Genomic DNA, 26,435 nt, shown 5'->3' with positions numbered 1-26,435 from the left:
GCAGCAGCAGAGTAATGGTGGTTGGTGAGGTAGCGAGAGAGAGGAGGAGTGGATCACATGGTACCGTGGAGGTCTACAGCCGACGTCTACAAGATAATTATTATATTATTATGTTGTATTATTATAACCAACCATTATATAATAATGATTATTATTATAACCAACCATTATATAATAATGATTATTTTTATAACCAACCATTATATAATAATGATTACTATTATAACCAACCGGTCCAGTTGCGTGTTCTGGAATAGTGCAACAAGTCCATACTTCTTGTTAACTTAACACTAAAAAATGAACTTCGTGGCAATATACTTTAGTGAGTCCGAAATCACCATCACAACCAAAGCGAACGAAATATTAACCGCCAATCAGTTGTTAACATCAAATCACAATCAAGATTAACTCAGCATTAACACCATGACCATTAATGACATTAATTCAATTTTAACATCAAGTCACAACCACACGGAAGGTGACATTAACACAAATACAATTATTAACATCAAATAAGAAGCAACTTAACATTACCACAGACACCAACCTTGTGGTTCACAACCCCCCGGCCACACAACTGCCGGCCTGAGGCGCTTCAGGGCTTGGCTTGAGGGCGATGAAAGTGCTCCTAAGTTGTCGCTTGAGGACCTTGCCCAGGGAGTTCTTGGGTAGGGCCCCGACCACCTCCACACCCCCTCTTAGCTGCTTCAGGTCGGTTACTCGCTCTAGTGGAAGCACACAAGGAGGGAAAGAGAATGAGAGAGATGAATACATAAGTAGAAACCGAGAAAACCGAAAAAACGGAAAAAATAAGATAAGAGCGAAAACAGTCAAAAGTTTGATTTGAAAGAGAAGGCAACGAAAGGTAAGATGAGTCAGGGAGAAAGCAAGACGAGGATAGAAAAGGTGAAATTATGAACATAAATGTTGAAAGTATCTACCATTCAATAGGCACTATTATGTAATGATCAAATAGCTCAACCGTTACTACAAGCCGATCATCACTAAGCAAATTGAAGAATACCTTCATTGATATAAGAGGGAACATTTCTATGTTCACTTCAAAACACAGGAGTCGTGGAGAGCGTGACCCAGCAGGCGTAAGGCTCCACTGTACCCTCCACATTATGGTCACGGGAAACGTTTTGACCATCTAGTAGCCTAGTGAGAGTCAAGGCTGCAAGGGACTTTCATCACCTCAAGCAAGAGCTCGACAGGGAATAAAGCGGCTTGATCACCCTTGGTCTCTGGCGACCAATGAACTCCTAACTTCGTCTGGCAATAAAAGCAGATACAGAACTCGTGTGCATTTCTATATGCCTGCGAGCTCTTTGTTGATGCTGAGTGAAGCCCACAGTAAGCATAAAAGCATCAACTGAATCAGTACTAGTAAACACCTCTTCTATATTCATCCTACCTGCGACATACTGCTGTAGGTGAGCCGGGTCGAGGTGGGCGTGGTGGGCGGGTACTACCCACGCCCGGGGCACCTCCCCATACCTCTCACTGGGCACGCCCACCACAACCGCCTCCTCCACGCCCACCGCCCCTCGTATGACCCTCTCCAACTCTGCCGGGGACACCTGTGGGGGCACAGTGCCACATTATAGCATAAAGTATGCTGGGTATAGTATTGAGGCATACTAGTGCAATATATAGTGGGAGCATATTAGGACTATACCGATGTGGTGTAGCATAATCTAACATACACAATAACTGGTTCCTGTATGCTGTATTCAAGGATATTATAGCAAAGGAATACAACAAAAGTATAGATAAGTATAGTACAGTGTATAGCGAGGAACTCTGTATGATATTTTCGCAATAAAGATAAGAGTATTTCAAGCTATGTAAAATATAATGTATATAATGATGTAAATGCCTTGTGCCGTGAGGGGATGTATTGTGTGTGGTTAAATTGTGGTTAAATCGTGTGTGGTGTAATGTGTTGGGTTGTGACAATTGTCTTGTGGCAGTGTGGTGTGTGGTCGTGGCTTGGGTCTTGTGGTAGTGTGGTGTGTGGTCGTGGCTTGGGTCATGTGACAGTGTGGTGTGTGGTCGTGGCTTGGGTCTTGTGACAGTGTGGTGTGTGGTCGTGGCTTGGGTCATGTGGCAGTGTGGTCGTGGCTTGGGTCTTGTGACAGTGTGGTGTGTGGTCGTGGCTTGGATCATGTGACAGTGTGGTGTGTGGTCGTGGCTTGGGTCATGTGGCAGTGTGATGTGTGGTCGTGGCTTGGGTCATGTGGCAGTGTGGTGTGTGGTCGTGGCTTGGGTCATGTGACAGTGTGGTGTGTGGTCGTGGCTTGGGTCATGTGACAGTGTGGTGTGTGGTCGTGGCTTGGGTCATGTGACAGTGTGGTGTGTGGTCGTGGCTTGGGTCATGTGACAGTGTGGTGTGTGGTCGTGGCTTGGGTCATGTGGCAGTGTGGTGTGTGGTCGTGGCTTGGGTCTTGTGGCAGTGTGGTGTGTGGTCGTGGCTTGGGTCTTGTGGCAGTGTGGTGTGTGGTCGTGGCTTGGGTCATGTGACAGTGTGGTGTGTGGTCGTGGCTTGGGTCATGTGACAGTGTGGTGTGTGGTCGTGGCTTGGGTCATGTGACAGTGTGGTGTGTGGTCGTGGCTTGGGTCATGTGGCAGTGTCGTGTGTGGTCGTGGCTAGGGTCATGTGACAGTGTGGTGTGTGGTCGTGGCTTGGGTCATGTGGCAGTGTGGTGTGTGGTCGTGGCTTGGGTCATGTGACAGTGTGGTGTGTGGTCGTGGCTTGGGTCATGTGGCAGTGTGGTGTGTGGTCGTGGCTTGGGTCTTGCAGTGTCTGGTATACAAACTACTTGGTAATCTAGTGGAAAATCTATCACTTAAAAAAAAAAGTTTTCTCAATACTAAAACTACTACACATTGTTAAAGTTTGTTCATATATAATATATAAAAATATATATTTTTTATTGCAAGGGAACTTTAAACTTCTAAAATTCCTAATTAATATTGGTATTGCCGTATGGAAACCCACCTGAAACCCCTTAACTTTGATGATATCCTTAATCCGGTCGGTCAGAAAGATGAAATTCTTTTCATCGTAGTATGCGATGTCCCCAGTATGGAACCAGCCTTCCGGATCTATGGCTGTCGCAGTGGATTGAGGGTCCTTGGCGTAGCCCAGCATAAGAGAGGGTCCACGAACGCACAACTCACCCTCTTGATGATGGGACAGCATTTCTCCCGTCTCCAAGCTCACTACCTGAGGTATATGTACGGGGGAGTGGGTGGTTTTGTCAAACACACACACACACACACACACACACACACACACACACACACACACACACACACACACACACACACACACACACACACACACACACACACACACACACTTACACACACACACACACACACACACACACACACACACACACACACACACACACACACACGCACACAAGATCTAGGAATCAAAAGGCTGGCATTCCGAAAGGGGAATTATGAACAGATGAGAAGTTTCCTAAGTGAAATACCTTGGGACACAGACCTCAGAGATAAGTCTGTACAGGGTATGATGGACTATGTTACCCAAAAGTGTCAGGAGGCAGTAAACAGGTTCATCCCGGCCCAAAGGGAAAAATCCGAGAAGCAACAGAAGAATCCATGGTATAATAGGGCATGTATGGAAGCGAAGAAAGTGAACAAAAGGGCGTGGAGGAACTTCCGGAATAACAGAACACCAGAAAGCAGAGAGAGATACCAGAGAACCAGGAATGAGTACGTCAGGGTGAGAAGAGAAGCAGAGAAAAGTTTTGAAAATGATATAGTAAATAAAGCCAAGACCAAACCAAAGCTACTCCACAGTCACATCAGAAGGAAAACAACAGTGAAAGAACAGGTATTGAAACTTCGAACAGGCGAGAACAGGTATATAGAGAATGACAAAGAGGTGTGTGAAGAACTCAACAAGAGGTTCCAGGAGGTCTTCACAAGAGAACAAGGTGAGGTCACTGTGCTAGGAGAAAGGGAGGTAAACCAGGCGGCCTTGGAAGAGGTCGAAATTACGAGAGAGGAGGTCAAGAGACACCTGCTGGATCTGGATGTTAGAAAGGCTGTTGGTCCAGACGGGATCTCACCATGGATACTGAAAGAGTGTGTAGAGGCACTTTGCTTGACACTCTCCATAGTATATAGTAAGTCACTGGAGACGGGAGACCTACCAGAAATATGGAAGACGGCGAATGTGGTCCCAATATACAAAAAGGGCGACAAGCAAGAGGCACTGAACTCCAGGCCAGTGTCCTTGACTTGTATACCATGCAAGGTGATGGAGAAGATCGTGAGAAAAAACCTGGTAACACATGTGGAGAGAAGGGACTTCGTGACAAATCGCCAACATGGGTTCAGAGAGGATAAATCTTGCCTTACAGGTTTGATAGAATTCTACGATCAGGTGACAAAGATTAAGCAAGAAAGAGAGGGCTGGGCGGACTGCATTTTCTTGGATTGTCGGAAAGCCTTTGACACAGTACCGCATAAGAGGCTGGTACATAAGCTGGAGAGGCAGGCAGGTGTAGCTGGTAAGGTGCTCCAGTGGATAAGGGAGTACCTAAGCAATAGGAAGCAGAGAGTTACGGTGAGGGGTGAGACCTCCGATTGGCGTGAAGTCACCAGTGGAGTCCCACAGGGCTCTGTACTCGGTCCTATCTTGTTTCTGATATATGTAAATGATCTCCCGGAGGGTATCGATTCATTTATCTCAATGTTTGCGGACGATGCCAAAATTATGAGAAGGATTAAAACAGAAGAGGACTGTTTGAGGCTTCAAGAAGACCTAGACAAGCTGAAGGAATGGTCGAACAAATTGTTGTTAGAGTTTAACTCAACCAAATGTAATGTAATGAAGATAGGTGTAGGGAGCAGGAGGCCAAATACAAGGTATCATCTGGGAGAGGAAATTCTTCAGGAGTCAGAGAAAAAAAAGACTTGGGGGGTTGATATCACGCCAGACCTGTCTCCTGCAGCACATATCAAGAGGATAACATCAGCGGCATATGCCAGGCATACGAACGGCATTCAGAAACTTGTGTAAAGAATCATTCAGAACTTTGTATACCACATATGTCAGGCCAATCCTGGAGTATGCAGCCCCAGCATGGAGTCCATATCTAGTCAAGGATAAGACTAAACTGGAAAAGGTTCAAAGGTTTGCCACCAGACTAGTACCCGAGCTGAGAGGTATGAGCTAAGAGGAGAGACTACGGGAATTAAACCTCACTTCGCTGGAAGACAGAAGAGTTAGGGGGGACATGATCACCACATTCAAGATTCTGAAGGGAATAAAGGCTATTTAACACAAGGGGCACACGCACAAGGGGACACAGGTGGAAACTGAGTGCCCAAATGAGCCACAGAGATATTAGAAAGAACTTTTTTAGTGTCAGAGTGGTTGACAAATGGAATGCATTAGGAAGTGATGTGGTGGAGGCTGACTCCATACACAGTTTCAAGTGTAGATATGATAGAGCCCAATAGGCTCAGGAACCTGTACTCCTGTTGATTGACAGTTGAGAGGCGGAACCAAGGAGCCAGAGCTCAACCCTCGCAAACACAACTAGGTGAGTACAACTAGGTGAGTACACACACACACACACACACACACACCCTAGGGGCCTCGTAGCCTGGTGGATAGCGCGCAGGATTCGTAATTCTGTGGCGCGGGTTCGATTCCCGCACGAGGCAGAAAAAAATGGGCAAAGTTTCTTTCACCCTGAATGCCCCTGTTACCTAGCAGTAAATAGGTACCTGGGAGTTAGTCAGCTGTCACGGGCTGCTTCCTGGGGTGTGTGTGTGTGGTGTGGGAAAAAAAAAAAAAAAAAAGTAATTAGTAAACAGTTGATTGACAGTTGAGAGGCGGGCCGAAAGAGCAAAGCTCAACCCCCGTAAAAACACAACTAGTAAACACACACACACACCTTGCCTTCATAGTAGGGATAAAGCTTGCCAACGGAGCCCACTGGAAGGTCGCTGTTGTCCCAGGACGAAGCAACAGTTCCACAGGTCTCGGTGAGGCCGTAGCCCCGGCCAACCACCTTGCCACTCTGAGGGGCACAAGAACAGTCTTACTCCGGTGGGTCGTGGAGGGGAGGGGGGTGGTTCAGGGACAGGGTGCTGCTTCAGGAGCAGGAGGAGGAGGATTCAGGGGAGGAAAGTGATGATGATGATGTTTTCACTCTTAGTAATATGTCACTTGGGGGAAGGATTGTCCTTGTCAAGAGTGTCGTGTCTGCTGAAGCACTTGATACTCAACGTTGAGGCTCTAAAACTAATAATAATTTTCAGAAGCCCTCAATTTAATTTTTATTTTAAGGTAAAGCCCTAAATTAAGGAGTGAGACGCAAAAAACTATTATTGGGATTTAAGGCGTTGAAACGAGTAAATATTGGGAAATTTGGATTTAAAATGATTTAACATTGCTAGTTGAGACTATAAATGTACCGAGCATGGTGAGGTACAACTATAGAGCACTGGGATATGAGGCTGCAACAATGAAAACTGAAAACAAACAAAAAATGCACATCCCATGATGTGCCTCTGTAACCTTTTCCACCACCGCCCACAGGATGGGTATGGGGTGGATAATAAATGACTAAATTGAACTAAAGGATTAAGTTCAAGAGAGTTTATAATCTAATGGGCCTTGAAAATTAGGCCTTATTGGCCCTTATAATTTGAGAATTTATAATCTAATAGGCCTTGAAAATTAGGCCATATTGGCCCTTATAATTAAATATTTTATAACCTAATGGGCCTTGAAATGTATGTCTTAAAGTTAGTGGACGCTGAAAGGATAAAAGACGAATTTACAAAACTGATATACATTGAATTCCAGATTACTGAATTACATCCCTTAAAATTTCAACTGGGCTGCTGATGGTCCCGGAGCCGCGTGGCAGCAGCTACCTTCTGAGTGATGGAGGCCAAGGTGGAGGCGGTGACAGGTCCCGCCCCGCAGCCGAAGGCCCTCAGGGAGGAGAGGTCGTACTGGCCCAGGACCGCTGTGTTGCTCAGGTACTGGGCGATGTGCGGCACTACTGGCGCGAAGGTCACCTGGCGGGCAGAGTCCACCGTCAGGGGCAGTACCGAGGAGGGTGTTATATTCTACGTGGAGGGTGTCATATACTACATGGAGGGTGTCATATACTGCATGGAGGGTGTCATATAAGAGTCATATACGCTTGCTCTCTAGTTTGTTTACGACTATCTGGGGTCGTTGAGTCAGCAACATGACAGAGGAGATGTGTTGTCTACAGCAAGTTGTGTGTAGAGTCACACCTGGCAACAAGGGTCATGTCTGAGGTCAACACGTGATGACCAAGGCAGGCGTGGTGGGTCAGAGTCACGGGTGTGGCTCTTGGCAGCACCTCCTTGTTGTAACACGGGGAGGGGTTCTCGAATGAGCTTTCCTTCTTCTCCCCCTCTACCCGTATTCTTACTTTTTATACTCTACCAAGGGACTCCAAAACTTTTACTAACGCCTACTCCACGCCACATGGTCCTAAGACGATTGATCGACTTAGGATTCTACAACCCGTATGACGTGACCTAGGCTTCGAGCAAAACCCTAGAGTCGCCTCCGCCGCCACCACCAGACCAGTAACACAGAGCAATGATCGAGGTCTGGATCGATCATGCTAATTAATCAACCTTGGGGCTTGATCCCCACTATAACCGATGATCTTGGAACTTGAGTGTGGAATTAATTAAACGGGAATGATGAATTCCGATTCGATGTTAGAATCGGCGCCCAATTCAACTCTGCCTCGTGTGGACCACGTGACCAGGACCAATTCATATACATATAACAAACACATGGAAATAATAAAAATGCAAATTTACTAGCTATTAATTTATTAAAAGAAAAACTAAAACAAAATCTAAATGGTTATCACTCCCTACTGGAACACTCCCTAATTGACCTGAACGGCAATGAATTGACTATCCCTATAAGAACTCATAAAGCAACTCTACCTTGGGCGACCAGCTAGATGCTGTCGGGAGGCCGATGATGGTAAGGCCACCTGCCCGAGTTGTTTCTCAAACCACACTAATCTGTCCTGTCTCTGGTCTTCCCCAGACTAGAGCATTGTATTGTTCCGCATCGCTTACCAAGTTACTTAGCAAGGTTTAAGTTATAACAATTAACCTCTGTTGTACTTAATTGATCCAGACTGGTTGAATTATTTTATTGAAGTTAAATTACACAAGCATCTAACGGCAGAGCTGTTCCCGATCACCAAATGGCTATTTAACCTTTGAGAAATAGTGGACATGTCAACTCTGATGACCTATGACCGCCGGTCACTCCGCCTTACAACTTAGATCTGGTTCGTGACGTCACTGATGGTGACTTAACTCAAGTCTCCTAATAATTAGAATACTCTTGGTACTATAACCAGGAATATTATACAATACCATTTTAATACAAAATGAATAAAGGCTAATTTCTCTAAATAAGTGAATACTATAGAATGGTTCATTATACAAAACTCTGAATAAGGCGTCAATTATTTTCACCGCGAATTCCCTGGGGTCAGGTCCCGGGTCACCACGCGGGTCCAGCTTCCCATTCTCCCTTGTAGATAAAACATTCTGAATAATTCTTACAACCAGCCTAGTTTGTTACATTGTCTCTCACACCAGACCTTCTTCACTTCCTATCTTTCGTGCTGGAAAACGTCTTTACACATATATACTCACACGCACACACACACACAGCCTTGCGGCTGAGTGGACAGCGCTCGGGGGTCGTAGTCCTAAGGACCCGGGTTCGTTTCCCGGCCGAGGCAGAAACAAATGGGCAGAGTTTCTTTCATCCTGATTGCTCCTGTTCACCTAGCAGTAAACAGGTACCTGGGAGTTAGACAGCTGCTACGGGCTGTTTCCTGGGGATGTGTGTTTGTGTGTGTGTGTGTGTGTGTGCGTATGTTAGAGAGAAATATATGTAGTAGGCATATTAGAGGAAAAATAAATTGCTTAGAAAGGCGGGGTCCAAGAGCTAATAGCTCGATTCTGCAGACACAAATAGTAAAGTAAATACACACACACACACACACACACAACCTACATTGGGGGGTCTGGTAGCTGAGCTGACAGCGCGCAGGGCTCGTAATTCTGTGACCCGGGTTCGATTCCCGGACCAGGCAGAAACAAATGGGCAAAGTTCCTTTCACCCTTAATGCCCGTGTTACCTAGCAGTAAATAGGTACCTGGGAGTTAGACAGCTGTTACGGAGCTGCTTCCTGGAAGTGTGTGTGTGGGGGGGGGGGGGAATATAAAAATTAGTTAGTAATTAGTTACAGTTGATTGATTGACAGTTGAGCCGACCGTCCAAGTGGTTTTGCACCATTCCTAACCCTTCGTCGCATCCTAAATCCTTATCCTGATCCCTTCCAAGGGCTATATAGTCTAATGGCTTGGCGCTTTCTCCTCGCAGTTCCCTTCCCTTCCGTATCTGCCTTTCTCTCTACTTTCTCCGCCCACTTCCACTCACCTTGTACTTGTGGATAGCGTGGAAGAAGTGTTCAGGGATAAAGTTGGTCATGAGGACGACGGTGCCCCCAGAGGCGAGACAGTTCATCATCATGGTGTAGCCATAACCGTGGTAGAGCGGCAGCATCACCAGCACCTTCTCCGTCACTCTGGGGCTCCCAGGAGGACGCAGCCCACTTAAGTACCTGCAGGAGGGTGGAAATAGCCTAAACTACTCTGTCTCTTTCAGATGTATTTTATTGTCTCAACAAACGTACATGAAGTACCTGCACAGGGAGCAGGGATTATATTGGCCGGGAATTGTAAAGTCGGTGGATGTGCACCATGAATCTATGTGTATGTGTTCACTTAAGTAGTAGATGTATTGATGTATGTACACTTACTCTTGAGGGTGCGCGACACTTGCCCTGGATGAAGCAGAAAACACTTACTTGCCCTGGAGGAAGGCGGTGAGGAGGTTGGTGTGGCTCAACATAACACCCTTGGGCATCCCTGTGGTGCCGGTGGAGAAGAGGATCATGGCTTTGGTGGTCCGGGGGTTTAGGTTCGAATCCTAGGGAAGGAACAGAAGATAATTCAAGTTCAAGTATGTTTATTGAGACAAGAAAAAATACATCTCAAAGGGATAGAGTAGCTTAGGCTATTTCTACCCCCTTAGAAGATGATGATGTTGGTGTATCATCCCTCACGCCAAGGCGTCTGCGTTATAACAGAACTCCAGATGTTCACTCAGGGATTCAAATCTAGACCACCAGGGCCAGTACTGTACCCACTCACCCAATGATGGCATCATAAGTGTTGGCAAATTGAGAGAAATACATGCATGCAGCACCCTGATACGCTCCTGAGGAATGTGAACAGTTATTTCATTAATTCCTTGACTATGCTAAGATCGCACTGAGTATCACGTGTTATGTGTTGGATACATGGAGGTCACATGACTTTCCAACACTGAAGGTCATGTGCACATGTTTACAATTCAGTGTGGTGGGTTGTGTAAGGACTGGCCCTCGGGAGGCAGCAGGTGGGCAGGTACTGGGGATGGTAGCAACATGGTGATGGAAACCCGGTACTGATAAAGTCATGAACAGATATTAAAGCAATAGTTTGACTGATATACAAATTTAATATTTTGCAGACATCGTTGTATATTTTTTGCAATATTGTAAGAATAACAAAATAACAAAATTAATTCAGAGTTGAGTTAATATAATATTGCAAGATTTGTCGTGAGGTTTGCTTTGGCCCCGTGTCAAGTGGCACTCGTTTCATTGATGCCAACCCTCAACAAGCCCATGTTGGCTATGTACCACAAAACAATTTGTTAAAAATTTTGTGAGGCTATCCCCAAGAGTCTGGTCTACTTCGACCAGATAGATATTCTCATTTATAGATATAGACTCAGATGAGGTACCTGGTGGCGCCCGTGTAGACCCAGGTCGGTCAGGTACGGGGATGGACCAGGCGAGACCTATAACCTAGTATGTGATCGTCCTAGTGTGATATCTCTGCCACCTGCCGCCCTGCCAACCTAACCTGCTGGCCGCCCACCCTGCTACTCACACACCGCATATGTAAGACCAATCCTGGAGTATGCGGCCCCAGCATGGAGCACGTACCTTGTCAAGCACAAGACGAAGCTGGAAAAAGTCCAAAGGTATGCTACTAGACTAGTCCCAGAACTAAGAGGCATGAGTTATGAGGAAAGGCTGCGGGAAATGCACCTTACGACACTGGAAGACAGAAGAGTAAGGGGGGACATGATCACAACCTACAAAATCCTCAGGGGAATCGACCGGGTAAACAAGGATGAACTATTCAACACTGGTGGGACGCGAACAAGGGGACACAGGTGGAAGCTGAGTACCCAAATGAGCCACAGAGACGTTAGAAAGAACTTTTTCAGTGTCAGAGTTGTTAGTAAATGGAATGCATTAGGAAGTGATGTGGTGGAGGCTGACTCCATACACAGTTTCAAATGTAGATATGATAGAGCCCAGTAGGCTCAGGAATCTGTACACCAGTTGATTGACGGTTGAGAGGCGGGACCAAAGAGCCAGAGCTCAACCCCCGCAAGCACAATTAGGTGAGTACACACCCACTCTGCCGCCCGACGACCCTACCACCCGCCCACCCGTCCACCAACTATGCCTGCCCTGCCACCCACCTCCTTACTCAACCATCTGCTCTACCACCACCTGTGTAAGAAAAAAAAATCCTTATAGTACAGTACAGTACTTACCTGGGAAGTCGGTTGAGAGAGGTCGGTGTTCATGAGGGAGGCGAGGGCGGGTGCACCTGTGGCCTGACCCAGCGCCCACACCTGGCTCATGGTGTCCTGGGGAAGGTGGACGAGTGCCTCCTTCACCACCACGCCCACCTCACCCACAACCGCCCACCGCGCCCCACTCACCCGCACCACCTCACCCACCTCCTCTGTCCAATGTAAAGAAATTATTTTTTTTCAATTTTTGCTACTTGAGTCATGCAGAGTTCTTCTCTTGTACAATGTAGCCACACATACTGCCATACCCTGTGGCAGAGTTACACATTACAACTGTAGCCACACATACTGCCATACCCTGTGGCAGAGTTACACATTACAACAGTAGCCACACATACTGCCATACCCTGAACTAGGTTAAACCCTGGCACTGTTGCCACATTGACTGATGTGGAGTCTTACCTGGGGAGAGGGCAGGGCTGACGGGGACGCAGGCCGCCCCTCGGAGCATCACCGCCAGCAGCACCAGCAGGACATCTATGTGGTTGTGGGTGATGAGGAGAAGGGTGTCCCCGGAGGACACCCCAGCGGCTGCCAGACCCGTCGCTAGCCTGGGCACCAGCCGACACACGTCCCCGTACGTGTGGTGCTGCCCAGTGACAGAGTCTACCTGTGGGGGTGGTGGTGGTAGTTGTGGTCAGGGTGGTGGTGGTGGTGGTAGTTGTGGTCAGGGTGGTGGTGGTGGTGGTGATAGTTGTGGTCAGGGTGGTGGTGGTGGTGGTTGTAGTTGTGGTCAGGGTGGTGGTGGTGGTGATAGTTGTGGTCAGGGGTGGTGGTGGTGGTGATAGTTGTGGTCAGGGTGGTGGTGGTAGTTGTGGTCAGGGTGGTGGTGGTGGTGGTAGTTGTGGTCAGGGTGGTGGTGGTAGTTGTGGTCAGGGTGGTGGTGGTAGTTGTGGTCAGGGTGGTGGTGGTGGTGGTAGTTGTGGTCAGGGTGGTGGTGGTGGTGGTGGTGGTGATAGTTGTGGTCAGGGTGGTGGTGGTAGTTGTGGTCAGGGTGGTGGTGGTGGTGGTGATAGTTGTGGTCACGGTGGTGGTGGTGGTAGTTGTGGTCAGGGTGGTGGTGGTAGTTGTGGTCAGGGTGGTGGTGGTGGTGGTAGTTGTGGTCAGGGTGGTGGTGGTGGTGGTAGTTGTGGTCAGGGTGGTGGTGGTGGTGATAGTTGTGGTCAGGGTGGTGGTGGTGGTGGTAGTTGTGGTCAGGGGTGGTGGTGGTGGTGGTAGTTGTGGTCAGGGTGGTGGTGGTGGTGGTGATAGTTGTGGTCAGGGTGGTGGTGGTGGTGATAGTTGTGGTCAGGGTGGTGGTGGTGGTGGTGGTAGTTGTGGTCAGGGGTGGTGGTGGTGGTGGTAGTTGTGGTCAGGGGTGGTGGTGGTGGTGGTAGTTGTGGTCAGGGTGGTGGTGGTGGTGGTAGTTGTGGTCAGGGGTGGTGGTGGTGGTGGTAGTTGTGGTCAGGGTGGTGGTGGTGGTGGTTGTAGTTGTGGTCAGGGTGGTGGTGGTGGTGGTGGTAGTTGTGGTCAGGGGTGGTGGTGGTAGTTGTGGTCAGGGTGGTGGTGGTGGTGGTAGTTGTGGTCAGGGTGGTGGTGGTGGTGATAGTTGTGGTCAGGGTGGTGGTGGTGGTGATAGTTGTGGTCAGGGTGGTGGTGGTGGTGGTAGTTGTGGTCAGGGGTGGTGGTGGTGGTGGTAGTTGTGGTCAGGGTGGTGGTGGTGGTAGTTGTGGTCAGGGTGGTGGTGGTGGTGATAGTTGTGGTCAGGGTGGTGGTGGTGGTGGTAGTTGTGGTCAGGGGTGGTGGTGGTAGTTGTGGTCAGGGTGGTGGTGGTGGTAGTTGTGGTCAGGGTGGTGGTGGTGGTGGTGGTAGTTGTGGTCAGGGGTGGTGGTGGTGGTGATAGTTGTGGTCAGGGTGGTGGTGGTGGTGATAGTTGTGGTCAGGGGTGGTGGTGGTGGTGATAGTTGTGGTCAGGGTGGTGGTGGTGGTGGTAGTTGTGGTCAGGGGTGGTGGTGGTAGTTGTGGTCAGGGTGGTGGTGGTGGTAGTTGTGGTCAGGGTGGTGGTGGTGGTGGTGGTAGTTGTGGTCAGGGGTGGTGGTGGTGGTGGTAGTTGTGGTCAGGGGTGGTGGTGGTGGTGGTAGTTGTGGTCAGGGTGGTGGTGGTAGTTGTGGTCAGGGTGGTGGTGGTGGTAGTTGTGGTCAGGGTGGTGGTGGTGGTAGTTGTGGTCAGGGTGGTGGTGGTGGTAGTTGTGGTCAGGGTGGTGGTGGTGGTGGTAGTTGTGGTCAGGGTGGTGGTGGTGGTAGTTGTGGTCAGGGTGGTGGTGGTGGTGATAGTTGTGGTCAGGGTGGTGGTGGTGGTGATAGTTGTGGTCAGGGTGGTGGTGGTGGTGATAGTTGTGGTCAGGGGTGGTGGTGGTGGTAGTTGTGGTCAGGGTGGTGGTGGTGGTGATAGTTGTGGTCAGGGGTGGTGTTGGTGGTAGTTGTGGTCAGGGTGGGGGTGGTGGTGGTGGTAGTTGTGGTCAGGGTGGTGGTGGTGGCAGTTGTGGTCAGGGTGGTGGTGGTAGTTGTGGTCAGGGTGGGGATGGTGGTGGTGGTAGTTGTGGTCAGGGTGGTGGTGGTGGTAGTTGTGGTCAGGGTGGGGGTGGTGGTGGTGGTAGTTGTGGTCAGGGTGGTGGTGGTGGCAGTTGTGGTCAGGGTGGTGGTGGTAGTTGTGGTCAGGGGTGGTGGTGGTAGTAGTTGTGGTCAGGGTGGGGGTGGTGGTGGTGGTAGTTGTGGTCAGGGTGGTGGTGGTGGTAGTTGTGGTCAGGGTGGGGGTGGTGGTGGTGGTAGTTGTGGTCAGGGTGGTGGTGGTGGTAGTTGTGGTCAGGGTGGTGGTGGTGGTAGTTGTGGTCAGGGTGGTGGTGGTGGTAGTTGTGGTCAGGGTGGTGGTGGTGGTAGTTGTGGTCAGGGTGGTGGTGGTGGCAGTTGTGGTCAGGGTGGTGGTGATGGTGGTAGTTGTGGTCAGGGTGGTGGTGGTAGTTGTGGTCAGGGTGGTGGTGGTGGTAGTTGTGGTCAGGGTGGTGGTGGTGGCAGTTGTGGTCAGGGTGGTGGTGGTGGTGGTAGTTGTGGTCAGGGTGGTGGTGGTAGTTGTGGTCAGGGTGGTGGTGGTGGTGGCAGTTGTGGTCAGGGTGGTGGTGGTGGTGGTAGTAGTGGTCAAGGTGGGGGGGGGGGGGGTTTAGGAATATTCCAGCGGTGGCCCTAAGCCTCTGGCTGGCCCAGGAGGTGGTTGTGCTGACAGTACAGGATAATGATGTGTGTCCACCCACAAAACGTCAGAATGTGTGGTAAAACAGTACTCTAGGCATACAACAGATAAAGCATTAATGCAATAATTCATTTCGCCACTTTTATGCTGCACAAACTCGGTACAATAAGATAGAGGGTGGCACTAGAGAGAAGCTACGGCCTTGAAAACATCTTACATAATATAGAGTACCCCCCCCCCCCCCCCGCCCCTTGCTGTGTCATACACAGAGTATGACCAACATCGCACATCAGGACTGACATAGAGACGATGTGTAAACACGCTCGCTTCTGAAACCATCACACAATGTTTACTTCAAAAGTTGCTTTCAAAATTATATTTCTTTAATATTTATCTTTGGATAGAATTAATATAGAGAATTAAGGTGAGTAAACTGAAACGAGTCAACACATTTCATTGTGGCCGCACGCTCGCCCGGAACACTGGGAGCATTACGGGGAAGTCTGCGGCGGCCACGCCCCGTGTGGCACAGTGTTTTAAGAATAAAATTAAATTTTGTTTTGGATTTTTTGTTAAATTTATATTTTAAATATATATCATTGCAGTCATTTGTTTTGTTTCGTTGCGAAGACTAAGTTTTTAGTAACTGGGTACGTGTTAATTTATGTATTATGTAAAAATGTTATCAACATCGGATATAAACTAAAGAAGACTCAAGCAAAAGCAAAATGGAGTTTGAAATTTTGAATTTGTTCATAAAAATTTCCAAGAATTGTATAGTCTCCGTATAGAAGATAGAATTGTATAGTTTAGCAGTCTCCGTGGTGTAGTGGTAAGACACTCGCCTGGCGTTCCGCGAGCGCTATGTCATGGGTTCGTATCCTGGCCGGGGAGGATTTACTGGGCGCAATTCCTTAACTGTAGCCTCTGTTTAACGCAACAGTAAAATGTGTACTTGGATGAAAAAACGATTCTTCGCGGCAGGGGATCGTATTCCAGGGACCATAGGATTAAGGACTTGCCCGAAACGCTACGCGTACTAGTGGCTGTACAAGAATGTAACAACTCTTGTATATATCTCAAAAAAAAAAAAGTCATATTGGCTTAGCGCTTTCTCCTCATAATTACTTTACCTGTACACTACCTATATGAGGCCAAGACCAGAGTACGCAGCACTTGCATAGAACCCGCACCTAAGAGAAGTATAAGTACTGAAATATGATCAAATACTGATAGCAATGGATTTTACCATAATCATTTAATCAAGAGAAGAAATAGGAGACACGATTGCGACATACAAAATCCTTGGGAATATTCGCAAAGTATATAAAGTCAAAATGTTTAACAAGTATAGCAGCAGAGCAACAGGTCATGGAAGGAAACACTCGAGATTGAATGTCGCCCAGAAATTCAGCGGCCAACAGGAAGATCTATCCTATGCAGAAAAGTGAATATGAAGAGCATGATTACTCCATAGATAAGCACACACACACACACACACACACACACACACACACACACACACACACACACACACACACACACACACACACACACACACACACACACACACACACACACACACACACACACTAAATCAGCAAGATATATATATGGAGAGAGAGCACAAGGTTGGAAGGTTGAAACTGACCAGCGCCACCTGCTCCCCGTGTTTGGTCAGCTCACTAAGGACGAACATGGAGAAATTGATGTCCGGGATGGAGGGGAGGCGGGCCGAGTCGTCCCATCTTAGAATCCGGGGTCCTCCTACAGTTTGGCCTTCCTTAACTTTCTTGAGTCCTTCACCGTTCTTGGTGGCTTTGTGACCTGCTCCATCCCCCATGGCTCCTTGTCTTCGCACAGAGTCTTCATTAGCTTCCTGACCTACTGTATTGTCTTGTTTGGTTTCTAGAGCTCCTACATTGTTCTTCTTGGCATCTTGATCTCCTGCAGCATCTTTATTTGTTTCTTGACCTTTTGCAGCATCCTTCTTGACTTCCTGATAACCTGCATTGTCCTTCTTAGCTTCTTGACCTCCTGGAGCGTTCAACATCATGTTCCTCAATTCCTGTAAAGAAACAAATAAGTTGGTAGCCATTCACCCTATGCAAAGAAAACACATAAATATACAATATAAATCTCGGGTTATAGCACAAGATTTTAGTTTACTTTATAAAGCCTGAACAAAAAATCCAAAATAGAAAAATTTTAGGTATCGTGAAATCTATAAATAACTTTGCAGGTATTGATGAAAATTTTACCAAATCTTCACCCGACATTTGGAGGAGACATTCAAATTTCGCCACATAGCCAAAACAAAATATAAATATATAGTTTACTAAAGGCCCACTTTTCTCGGAGTTTTTCAGTGACTATTGTATAAAATTTACTTACAAATTTATTGGTATATTTTAAGACGCTTTAGAATCTTCGTAACTCATTTTTAAAACGATGCTGTTGTATGGGTTCGTGCAGCTTATACGGAAGTAAATTGGATTCTAGAGTATTTTCCCGGGTAATTTTCCACCCACAGCCGCTTGGTCAGTTTGTTGCATTAGTGGAGCATTGTCAACCCTGGGCGGTCAGGCTTGACTATTAGTATTTCTGTAACGGTGCCTTTAGGTCATGATATGATGCCTCACGTATTCTAAAATTGTGCCATTCATTTCCTGAAATGTTGCACACACACGTAACATATGTAACCTGGAGAGGAGTACACTCGCAAAATATATCTAACCACAACATTTTCTGAACACAAGAGCCTGGTCTTGGTCGACCACTACTCATAAACAAGGCACAAACTGTCATTGCCGCCATTGGTAGACACTTATCACCTACTTGATAGTATGATTATGATAATGTCTCGCCCTGACTATGTTTGGACTCTGCTGCCCTATGTCCCCTTCTGTGAGCCCACCACAAACTGTCTTCTGGGCCTTCTCACTGGTCCTAGGAAAGTCCACCTGTCTCCAGACGACCACTGACGCAGCCCTTCTAGCTAAACATGACTTTGGGTTCTTGAGACGGCGTGTACAGTTTTTTTTTTCACTTTTTACCTTTGCTCGAATGACATCTGTTGTGGGCCTCCTTACAAGCATCTTAAAGCAAATACATCAAGCTGGGAAAAGCAACCAATCATCCAATCACATGGGCGACCTGTGTGCCGCACAAGAAAGGTCACTTACCATTGGCTGACAAAAACCATAGTAGACAAAAACTCCCTCGCCTTTCAGAACGTTCTTTGAAATTTCAGAGCCAGAAAACAAATGAAAAACTATTATATCCGTTCTTACCTACAATGGTGTTTAGGTAGGAACGGATACCTGGCTAAATGCAAGTTGTCGGAAATTCCGACACCAATTACTAACACTTAACATGATATGCTGAGAAATAATTGCTGTTTCATGTTAAGTAAATTCTAATCATTAATATCTTAGTTAATCATACAAAAACATTTGGGTTTCGTAGCATCTCTTAGAAAATTAGATATTTTGCCACGTCACCTTTCTATTTATCCCTAAAACTTATATTAAACAATTTTTAAGCCACCAGTCTGGAGACCAGAAAAAATACAAAAGTATTTCCCAAGACTGGATATAATTAAATAATAAATAAAATAAGCTCCTCCGTCCGTTTGTCCATAAATGGTCAGAAACTGAACCGATCACGCGAGGCGTCGCTTGATCGAGGAGGGAGGAGACGCCATTAATTGGAACAACAGCTTCCCTGCCTAACCAACACGTTGGTACGAGCAACGGAGAATCTTCCCGCTAGTCACAGTTGCTGAGGACGCCAGTGTCTATAAACATCAGCAAGACTACGCTGAGCATAGCAGAGTGCTCCAGTCCTGGTTGATATGCACAATAATTCATATTTGGCTTTATATGTTTATTAATATTATTTGATTAGATTGCAGAACAGCCACCCGGAACGGGTAAGTGTCTACCTAAAGTTAATAACTTTCCTCATGACATATCTGCCATATATTTGTTACTGTTTATTACGATGTAACCATTTGGCAGGTGAAATTGAGAGGAGAGAAATATTGGTGTAACACCACGACTGGTTCTCGTAATGCGGGTGACGACGCCAGCAGCCTCATGGTCCCGAGGACTGGCCGCCTGATCTGGACGTGTCCATTATTGTCAACCAGACAACATTCTTCAAAATCAGCTAAGACTAACGACCATTATTATTAAACCGTTTACAGAAATGTAGATTAAGAGTAGAAACTATCAATCGATTAATTTCGATTAGGCTAACAATATAAATCCCCCCCCCAGGCGTGTGACGGGAAACTACTAACGGGACGTCAACATATAAATCATACAGTCCACTCTCTATAAAGGAATAAATTAAATATAAACAATCCAATGAATAAATAATTAAATAAATAACTAAATCCTACTAGTCAGTTTTCCCCACACAAGTACTGTATGTTCATGGATTAACTCTCATACCGAAAGAGGTGGATTTTACGATGGTCTGGTAACTCAACACTACATTAATTTTATTACAGTAACTATATATAACTGCATTACATTACAACACTACATAAGAATCACTAAGGAAATCAAACAGTAAAATTTGGAAATTCAAAACAATATAAATGTAGGGAAGTGCAGGAAGGCATAGTAAAACACTTTGACGAGCATGAGTAGCGCCACGCTTAACAACTTACATAGTAAGTTGTTCTATGTAAGTATGTAAATTGTTACTTACTATGTAAGTTGTTAGCAGTGCTCTCACCCAGTAGGACATGCCATAATGTCTCTATACTGGCTGGCGTGGTGAACGCCCTTCAGGCTCCTGTAACTGAGTACTCAGTAACACACTACGGTATATGTCGTCTAACATTTCTAACTGTCCACGGACGCCAGAAGAAAAGGTATACATATGCTAGTTAGCATTACATAAATGAATAATCGCGTCTATGGTAGAAAAAACAATGTCAATGAGATGGATATACGAGTTCATATTATAAACTAACTTATAACAACAGATGCTGACACGCCAAACATTTGTGATGATAATCTTACTTACCTCTTCTGTCACAAATGTGTATGTATGTATATATATATATATATATATATATATATATATATATATATATATATATATATATATATATATATATATATATATATATATTATATATATATATATATATATATATATATATATATATATATATATATATATATATATATATATATATATAATCTCAGGATGCTGGGGACGCACTAGGGTGCTGGGGACGCACTAAGGTGCCGGGGACGCACTAGGATGCCGGGGACGCACTAAGGTGCCGGGGACGCACTAAGGTGCCGGGGACGCACTAGGGTGCCGGGGACGCACTAGGGTGCCGGGGACGCACTAAGGTGCCGGGGACGCACTAGGGTGCCGGGGACGCACTAGGGTGCCGGGGACGCACTAGGGTGCCGGGGACGCACTAGGGTGTCGGGGACGCACTAAGGTGCCGGGGACGCACTAGGATGCCGGGGACGCACTAGGATGCCGGGGACGCACTAGGGTGCTGGGGACGCACTAAGGTGCCGGGGACGCACTAAGGTGCTGGGGACGCACTAAGGTGCTGGGGACGCACTAAGGTGCTGGGGACGCACTAAGGTGCTGGGGACGCACTAAGGTGCCGGGGACGCACTAGGGTGCTGGGGACGCACTAAGGTGCTGGGGACGCACTAAGGTGCTGGGGACGCACTAAGGTGCCGGGGACGCACTAGGGTGCCGGGGACGCACTAGGGTGCAGAGTCCGGTGACGCTGTGTTGCTCCCAGCAAGCAAGACTGGTCACTAACCCCGGGGTCCAGCGTCCAGGGTCTACTATCTGGACCTGTCCAGCCTTACAAATATGGAAGTACTCATGAGCCGGTTATTTTATAGTGTGTGATAAAATCGAACAAAACATTGAAGGGTTAAATATACTCATTATTTGCTTATGCATTCAGTATACATGGAAAACGGAGAAAGATGTGTAAATATATATATATGGGCTCCTGGCGACACTTACCAGACAAGCCACTCCACCCTCATGCAACAACAAATATACACCTACGTATATATATATATATATATATATATATATATATATATATATATATATATATATATATATATATATATATATATATATATATATATATAATATATATCTTGCATAGTGTGTTATCTACATACATTACTGCTCTATTATTCTGTCTTGTAGTATACACAATTGTACACCTTTAATTGTGTTCACTTTCCATTCATTTAGTTTAGAGGCCTCTTCATAGCCTCGTGACTTCGTCTGCCTCTGGTAAAGTACTAAGAGAACTAATTTCAGCCAATCCTTTCGAATAATACATCGTATTTTGACGTCAAAATCTCCAACAGATAAAATATGTTTTCTATGAGTGGGTCATTCGGTTATGTTAGGTTAAGATAGATTCGGGTGTTCTAGCACAACATTTTCTGTCCGTTGTGGTATCTGAAGAGGACGGGCTACATATCTCCTTGTATTGTAGACAGTGAGAATCAGGGGTCGTGTAGCACAGGAGTCTACGTGCTCGGCTCACAACCGAGGGGCTCTGGTTCAACCCCGGGCAAGGACAGAAATAGCTGGGCATGTTTACTTGCATCTAGTGCTCCCGGTCACTTAGCAGTAAAATAGGTACCAAGGATCTAGGCAACTGTTGTGGGTTGCATCCTGGGGAAGGTCAGTATAGTTGGCCTGAGGGGGACCTCGGTGAGCCTAAATAAAGTCTTCCTGCTCCCGACAACGGAAATTTAAAGTATATACATTTTCATGTGTTCTATATATACAGGGTTAGACAGCTGCCACAATTCATTGTGATTATTGAGCATTCAGCCATAGTAGGTGATTGAAGTGTTTTTAGAATTCATACATACGCGTGTTCTACATAGACAGGGTTAGGGATCTGTTCTGGTACATATAGTGGGGTGGGTTATTAAGCACTCAACCACACCAGGGGAATACGGGGACCTGTTGCCTGGTTGGGCACTTACAGTATATTAACACTGCTGCCAACTATGACTCTCCCACGTTATCTGCATTTAGACGCTCCTCGCTTCCGACTGTATATGCTTAAGAGAGTACATAATGCAGTTATCACTCGCGGTAACTGTGTAAAGTCCTCAGCTGGCCTTCACGTGGCACTCCTGATTTTGCAAACAGCTGAGGTGTCCCCCCTGCTGCTGCTCTAAGGGAATCATCTGTCTACCTGCAGTAGGGGCCACTTCTCCGTGACATTTGGTTTGAGCTACCCCAAAGGCCGTCTGCCGCGTAAATATGGAGGGAGATGGCGAAGCATCTCATAATGAATGTCATTGGAGTCCGCTGCCATAGAACCGCAGAGGGCCAGGGTAAATTGGAGTTCGGAGAGAGAAAAATGATTTTATAGGGAAGCTGGAGATGCGTTCATAAATCTTAGGGACAAGATTCAAAAAAAGGGCCTCTTTGAGGAGGATGTTTTCCTTGAAATTCAATTTTAGCTTCTCAGTTGAGCACCTCCTTTAGCAAAGTCAAGTGCGTGTCCTTTGATTTCCTTATCCACCAGGCAGCACAGTGTAGCTGGAGCATTGGCTAGCTCGAAGGCTTTTTCAAGATCCAGAAAAAATAAGGATTCCTGGTTTGACATTGAATTTGATCCAGGAGGGAGGTAAAGCATTCTGTGGTTCCGACACATTTTATGTAAGAAAACATATTTTGGTGCAGTAGTTTGACTTTCCAGTCAATTCGATTAAGAGCCATTCTTTCTGCAGTTTTGGCCAGACAGCTTGTTAATGAGATGGGTCTTGGATTCCTGGGTTTTGGGTTTAGTTAGTCCCTTAACTCCCCTTGCCACTTCGGATGGGGGGGGGGGGTTTATAGGATTTTTATATAGCTTGAGGGCACCAATCCCCCCAGCCACTGGGCATGGTGAGAAGGCACCCCCTAAGTATACATATTTCCCTATCAACACAAACTAAAATATATATAAATGGTAGATGGCAATCTCAACCCACAAGAGTTAAGTTGATGATAATAACATGTAAAATGGAAAATTATTTTGTATTTTGTTTTTCTTATATAAAACACAGCACACAAAGAGAGAGGTGCACAGTATATCATCAAAAAAGAACTAAAGCTGAGAGCAAAACAACAAGCTGCCTAAGCGGCAGAATTGGTGACTTAACAGCAGCATACATGGAAAACAATTCAAAGCAGAAGCTCCTAGCAAGGTGCCGGAGCGGGAGGGTTGTCATATATGCGCCTGGCGCCCTCCGGCCGCCGCCGTACCCACTTGTGGGCTCCGGCCAGGTCATCCACCCTCCTGTGAGGAACCATTTGGAGAAGTGGTAATCCAGATGACGACTCTGCTTAGATAGTTGGCTACCAGCAATCCTGGCTGTGGTTCACCTAAACAAGGCTATATTGACCCTTATGCACCCTGTGCACGGTGATCCTGGGATTAAGGTGGTCTGCCACTTGATGTGGACTTGGACCATATTCTGTAGATGGAATATGTCCAGGTCAGGGCTTTCACAGAGCAAATCTCAAGGTCGCTCTTGGTGAGTCCCATATCCAGAAGTCCATGCATTCTACTTGCACCATCTTCCTCTCCAATTAAAGGTTATAGAAGAGGCGGATGCTGTGTACTTACCGGTATATTCCCTCACCTTTTGAAGGATCTCTGGGGTGCCGTATGCTTGGCGGCACCCCAGTATGCTTGGCATACTACTAGGGATTGGATTCAGAATTTACTGAAGCTGTATAACCGTATCTGGGAATTGTAGTCAGTCCCTGAGGACTGGCTTGAGACGGTTGTTCTTATTTGGAAACCAAGGTCTCTAGGGACATCCCCATAGGACTTCCGCCCCATTGCCATCACGAGTTGCGTCTGCAAACTCTTTGAAAGTATGGTCAATTTCCGTCTGATGTGGTTCTTGGAACACTATCACCACCTCTCCTCTCCTCTTCTCAATTATATTTCACAAGTGTCGCAGCATGAATGATGTCTTGGTGAACTTAGAGGTCTATATCCGTACTGCCTTTGCTGCCAAGACCTCCTTTGTTGCTGTTTTTTTTTTTTAGCTGAAAAAGGCATATGACACCACCTGGAGATACCATATTCTTTCCCCAACTCCGTTCATTTGGCCTTCGTGATAATCTCCCTCTCTTCCTACAAAGCTTCCTCTCTAGTCGTTCTTCTAGAACGAGGCTTGGTGCCACTGTCTCTGCCTCTTTTCGGCAGTACGAAGGTGTACCTTAAGGTAATGTTCTGAGCACTTCTCTTTTCCTGGTTGCCCTAAATGGTCTTCTTTCCTCCCTTCCCTCTGGCATTTTCTCAGCTCTCTATGTTGATCTTACCCTCTGCTGTCAAAATGACTCACTTTTCCTCCAACGACGGCATCAACTTTGCGATTGATGCTGTGTCGTCCTGGGCCACCAGTCATGACTTCAAGTTCTCTACAACTAAAACTTGTGCTTTGATTTTTACTCGGAAGCAATTCGTTCCTCGTCTCCCTTTGTCGCTTTATGGTAATCCCCTTTGTACAAAGATTCTGCTAAGCTTTTGAGGTTAATCTTTAACACTCATTTGTCTTGGTCGTCCCATATCTATTACCTCCGAGTTGAATCTTCTGAGGTCCTTAACTTACTTAAGGTTTTGACCCATACTTCCTGGGAAACTGATAAATGCGCGCTTCTCTCTTTACATTCCTCTCTCATGCTGTCTAAACTTGATTATGGTTGTCCTGCTTACTCGTCAGCCTCTCCTTCTACTCTTTGCCGTCTTGATGCTCTGCAGCATACTGGGTTACACCTCAGCTCTGATCCTTTCGTTCGACTCCAACCTTATGCCTGTATATTGAAACTGGCATCCTGTCTCTCCAGGATCGCCGTGATTGCTACTATCTTCGTTACCTTGCGCGGTCTTTACAACACCCTCACTCTCGCTTATGCCATTCTTTGGACTTTACTCCTCCTGTGGTCTCTGTTCCCTTTCACCACCTACCTCTATCTGTACGGTTGTATGAAGGGTCCCCCCTTCCTAACTTTTGTAAAAAAAATGATCCACTAAACTAAAACTTTAGCTAAAATTTTGAGTTACTAAAACTTTGACCCCTCCTACAGTTCTGAAACGCCTTTTCCTTACATACTTTTCTTTACACTTCCACTCCATTTCCGTCTTTACAGATGAGTCCAAGTCTGTAGACGGTGTAGGCTACTCTGTTGTTTTTCCTTACCACACCTATATGTTTCGCCTGTCTCTAGAGACTAGCATGTTCATGGTAGAACTTTATGCTATTTTGTATGCTCGTCGACAACTTCTGTCTCACTGTCAGTCTTCCTTTGTTGATGTCGTTGATTCTCGTAGTGCCCTCGTGGCTCTGGTGTCCTTTAATCCAGTCCATCTGTAGTAGTCGGAATTCAACATTGGCTATTTCTTATCTCCAGCAGATTTAAGACAGTTGAGTTGTGTTGGGTTCCCAGCCATATTGGTGTGTCTTTAAATGAGCGTGTGGACGCTGCCGCTAAGGAGGCTATCCGCACTTGTCCCATCTTCCGTAAAAGTTTTCTTTATTCCGACTTCTACCCAGTTAGTCATTCCTCAGTCCTTGCCCGTTGGCAGGGTCGTTGGTCTTCTGTTACAGGTAACAAACTCCCAAATCCTTATCCTTACCCCTTCCCAGTGCCATATAGTCGTGATGGATTGGCGCTTTTCCCTGATAGTTTTCTTGCCTTGCGTGCTCTTTAGGGTAGCGTAATTCCCATGACCTTCCTCCTACTACCTGCGGTGGGAAACGGCTCTGGCAAGATTACGTATTGGCCATTAGCCATACACGTTTAACTCACAGGCGCTTAATAGAGCGCCGCTCTGCTCCTTATTGTCCAATCTGCATTGTTCCTTTTAAGGTCGTTCATATCTTTGTTGAATATCCGGACTTCCAGGACGTACTCACCTAGTTGTACTCATGTAGTTGTGAGGCCGTGCATGTGTGTCTTGCTTCCCGACCGTTCCTCGCGGTCACTTGTTCCTCGATAGAATTCTTGGTGAATCAGATACCTTTGATATTGTTCGCCTCATGCGCTTTTGTTCTCGTATAGGCATGCTTAGTGATATTTAGCGCCGTTTGAATATCCTGCACATTTGATGGTGGTACATAGCCTTCCCGGCTTGGTGCCTTCTGTTGATAATTACATACTTACTTTCTTGTGGAATGATAAAGCTTTCCTTTATATTATATATGATTTTCTTTTTAATTTGAGGTAAAACTAATTCATAAATTTGATCTAACCTTGCCTAACCTCTCCTATTTAAGTCAGTAATTCATGTTCTTTATGCAATATAATAATGTTAATTCAAATAAACCAATTTGAAAATAACGAAAATCACTCGGTC

The 26,435-nt window shown here is 46.2% G+C and overlaps 1 protein-coding gene across 1 annotated transcript; it reads right to left on the bottom strand.

Moving 5' to 3' along the window:
- Positions 1 to 555: 555 nt before the first annotated feature.
- Positions 556 to 24,486, bottom strand: LOC123748396 (uncharacterized). The gene is made up of 11 exons (XM_069322108.1): positions 24,424 to 24,486; positions 16,686 to 17,102; positions 12,215 to 12,422; positions 11,771 to 11,964; positions 9,960 to 10,081; positions 9,530 to 9,713; positions 6,940 to 7,086; positions 5,952 to 6,077; positions 3,005 to 3,232; positions 1,418 to 1,583; positions 556 to 725 (listed from the first exon to the last, which is right to left on the bottom strand). Exons 1-11 carry the CDS (start codon positions 24,484 to 24,486, stop codon positions 556 to 558), a joined length of 2,025 nt encoding a protein of 674 aa, XP_069178209.1.
- Between the last annotated feature and the right edge of the window lie 1,949 nt (positions 24,487 to 26,435).

The sequence above is a fragment of the Procambarus clarkii genome, chromosome 10, assembly GCF_040958095.1.
Source record: "Procambarus clarkii isolate CNS0578487 chromosome 10, FALCON_Pclarkii_2.0, whole genome shotgun sequence".
NCBI lineage: Eukaryota > Metazoa > Arthropoda > Malacostraca > Decapoda > Cambaridae > Procambarus > Procambarus clarkii.
This window is presented reverse-complemented; position numbering and strand designations above follow the sequence as displayed.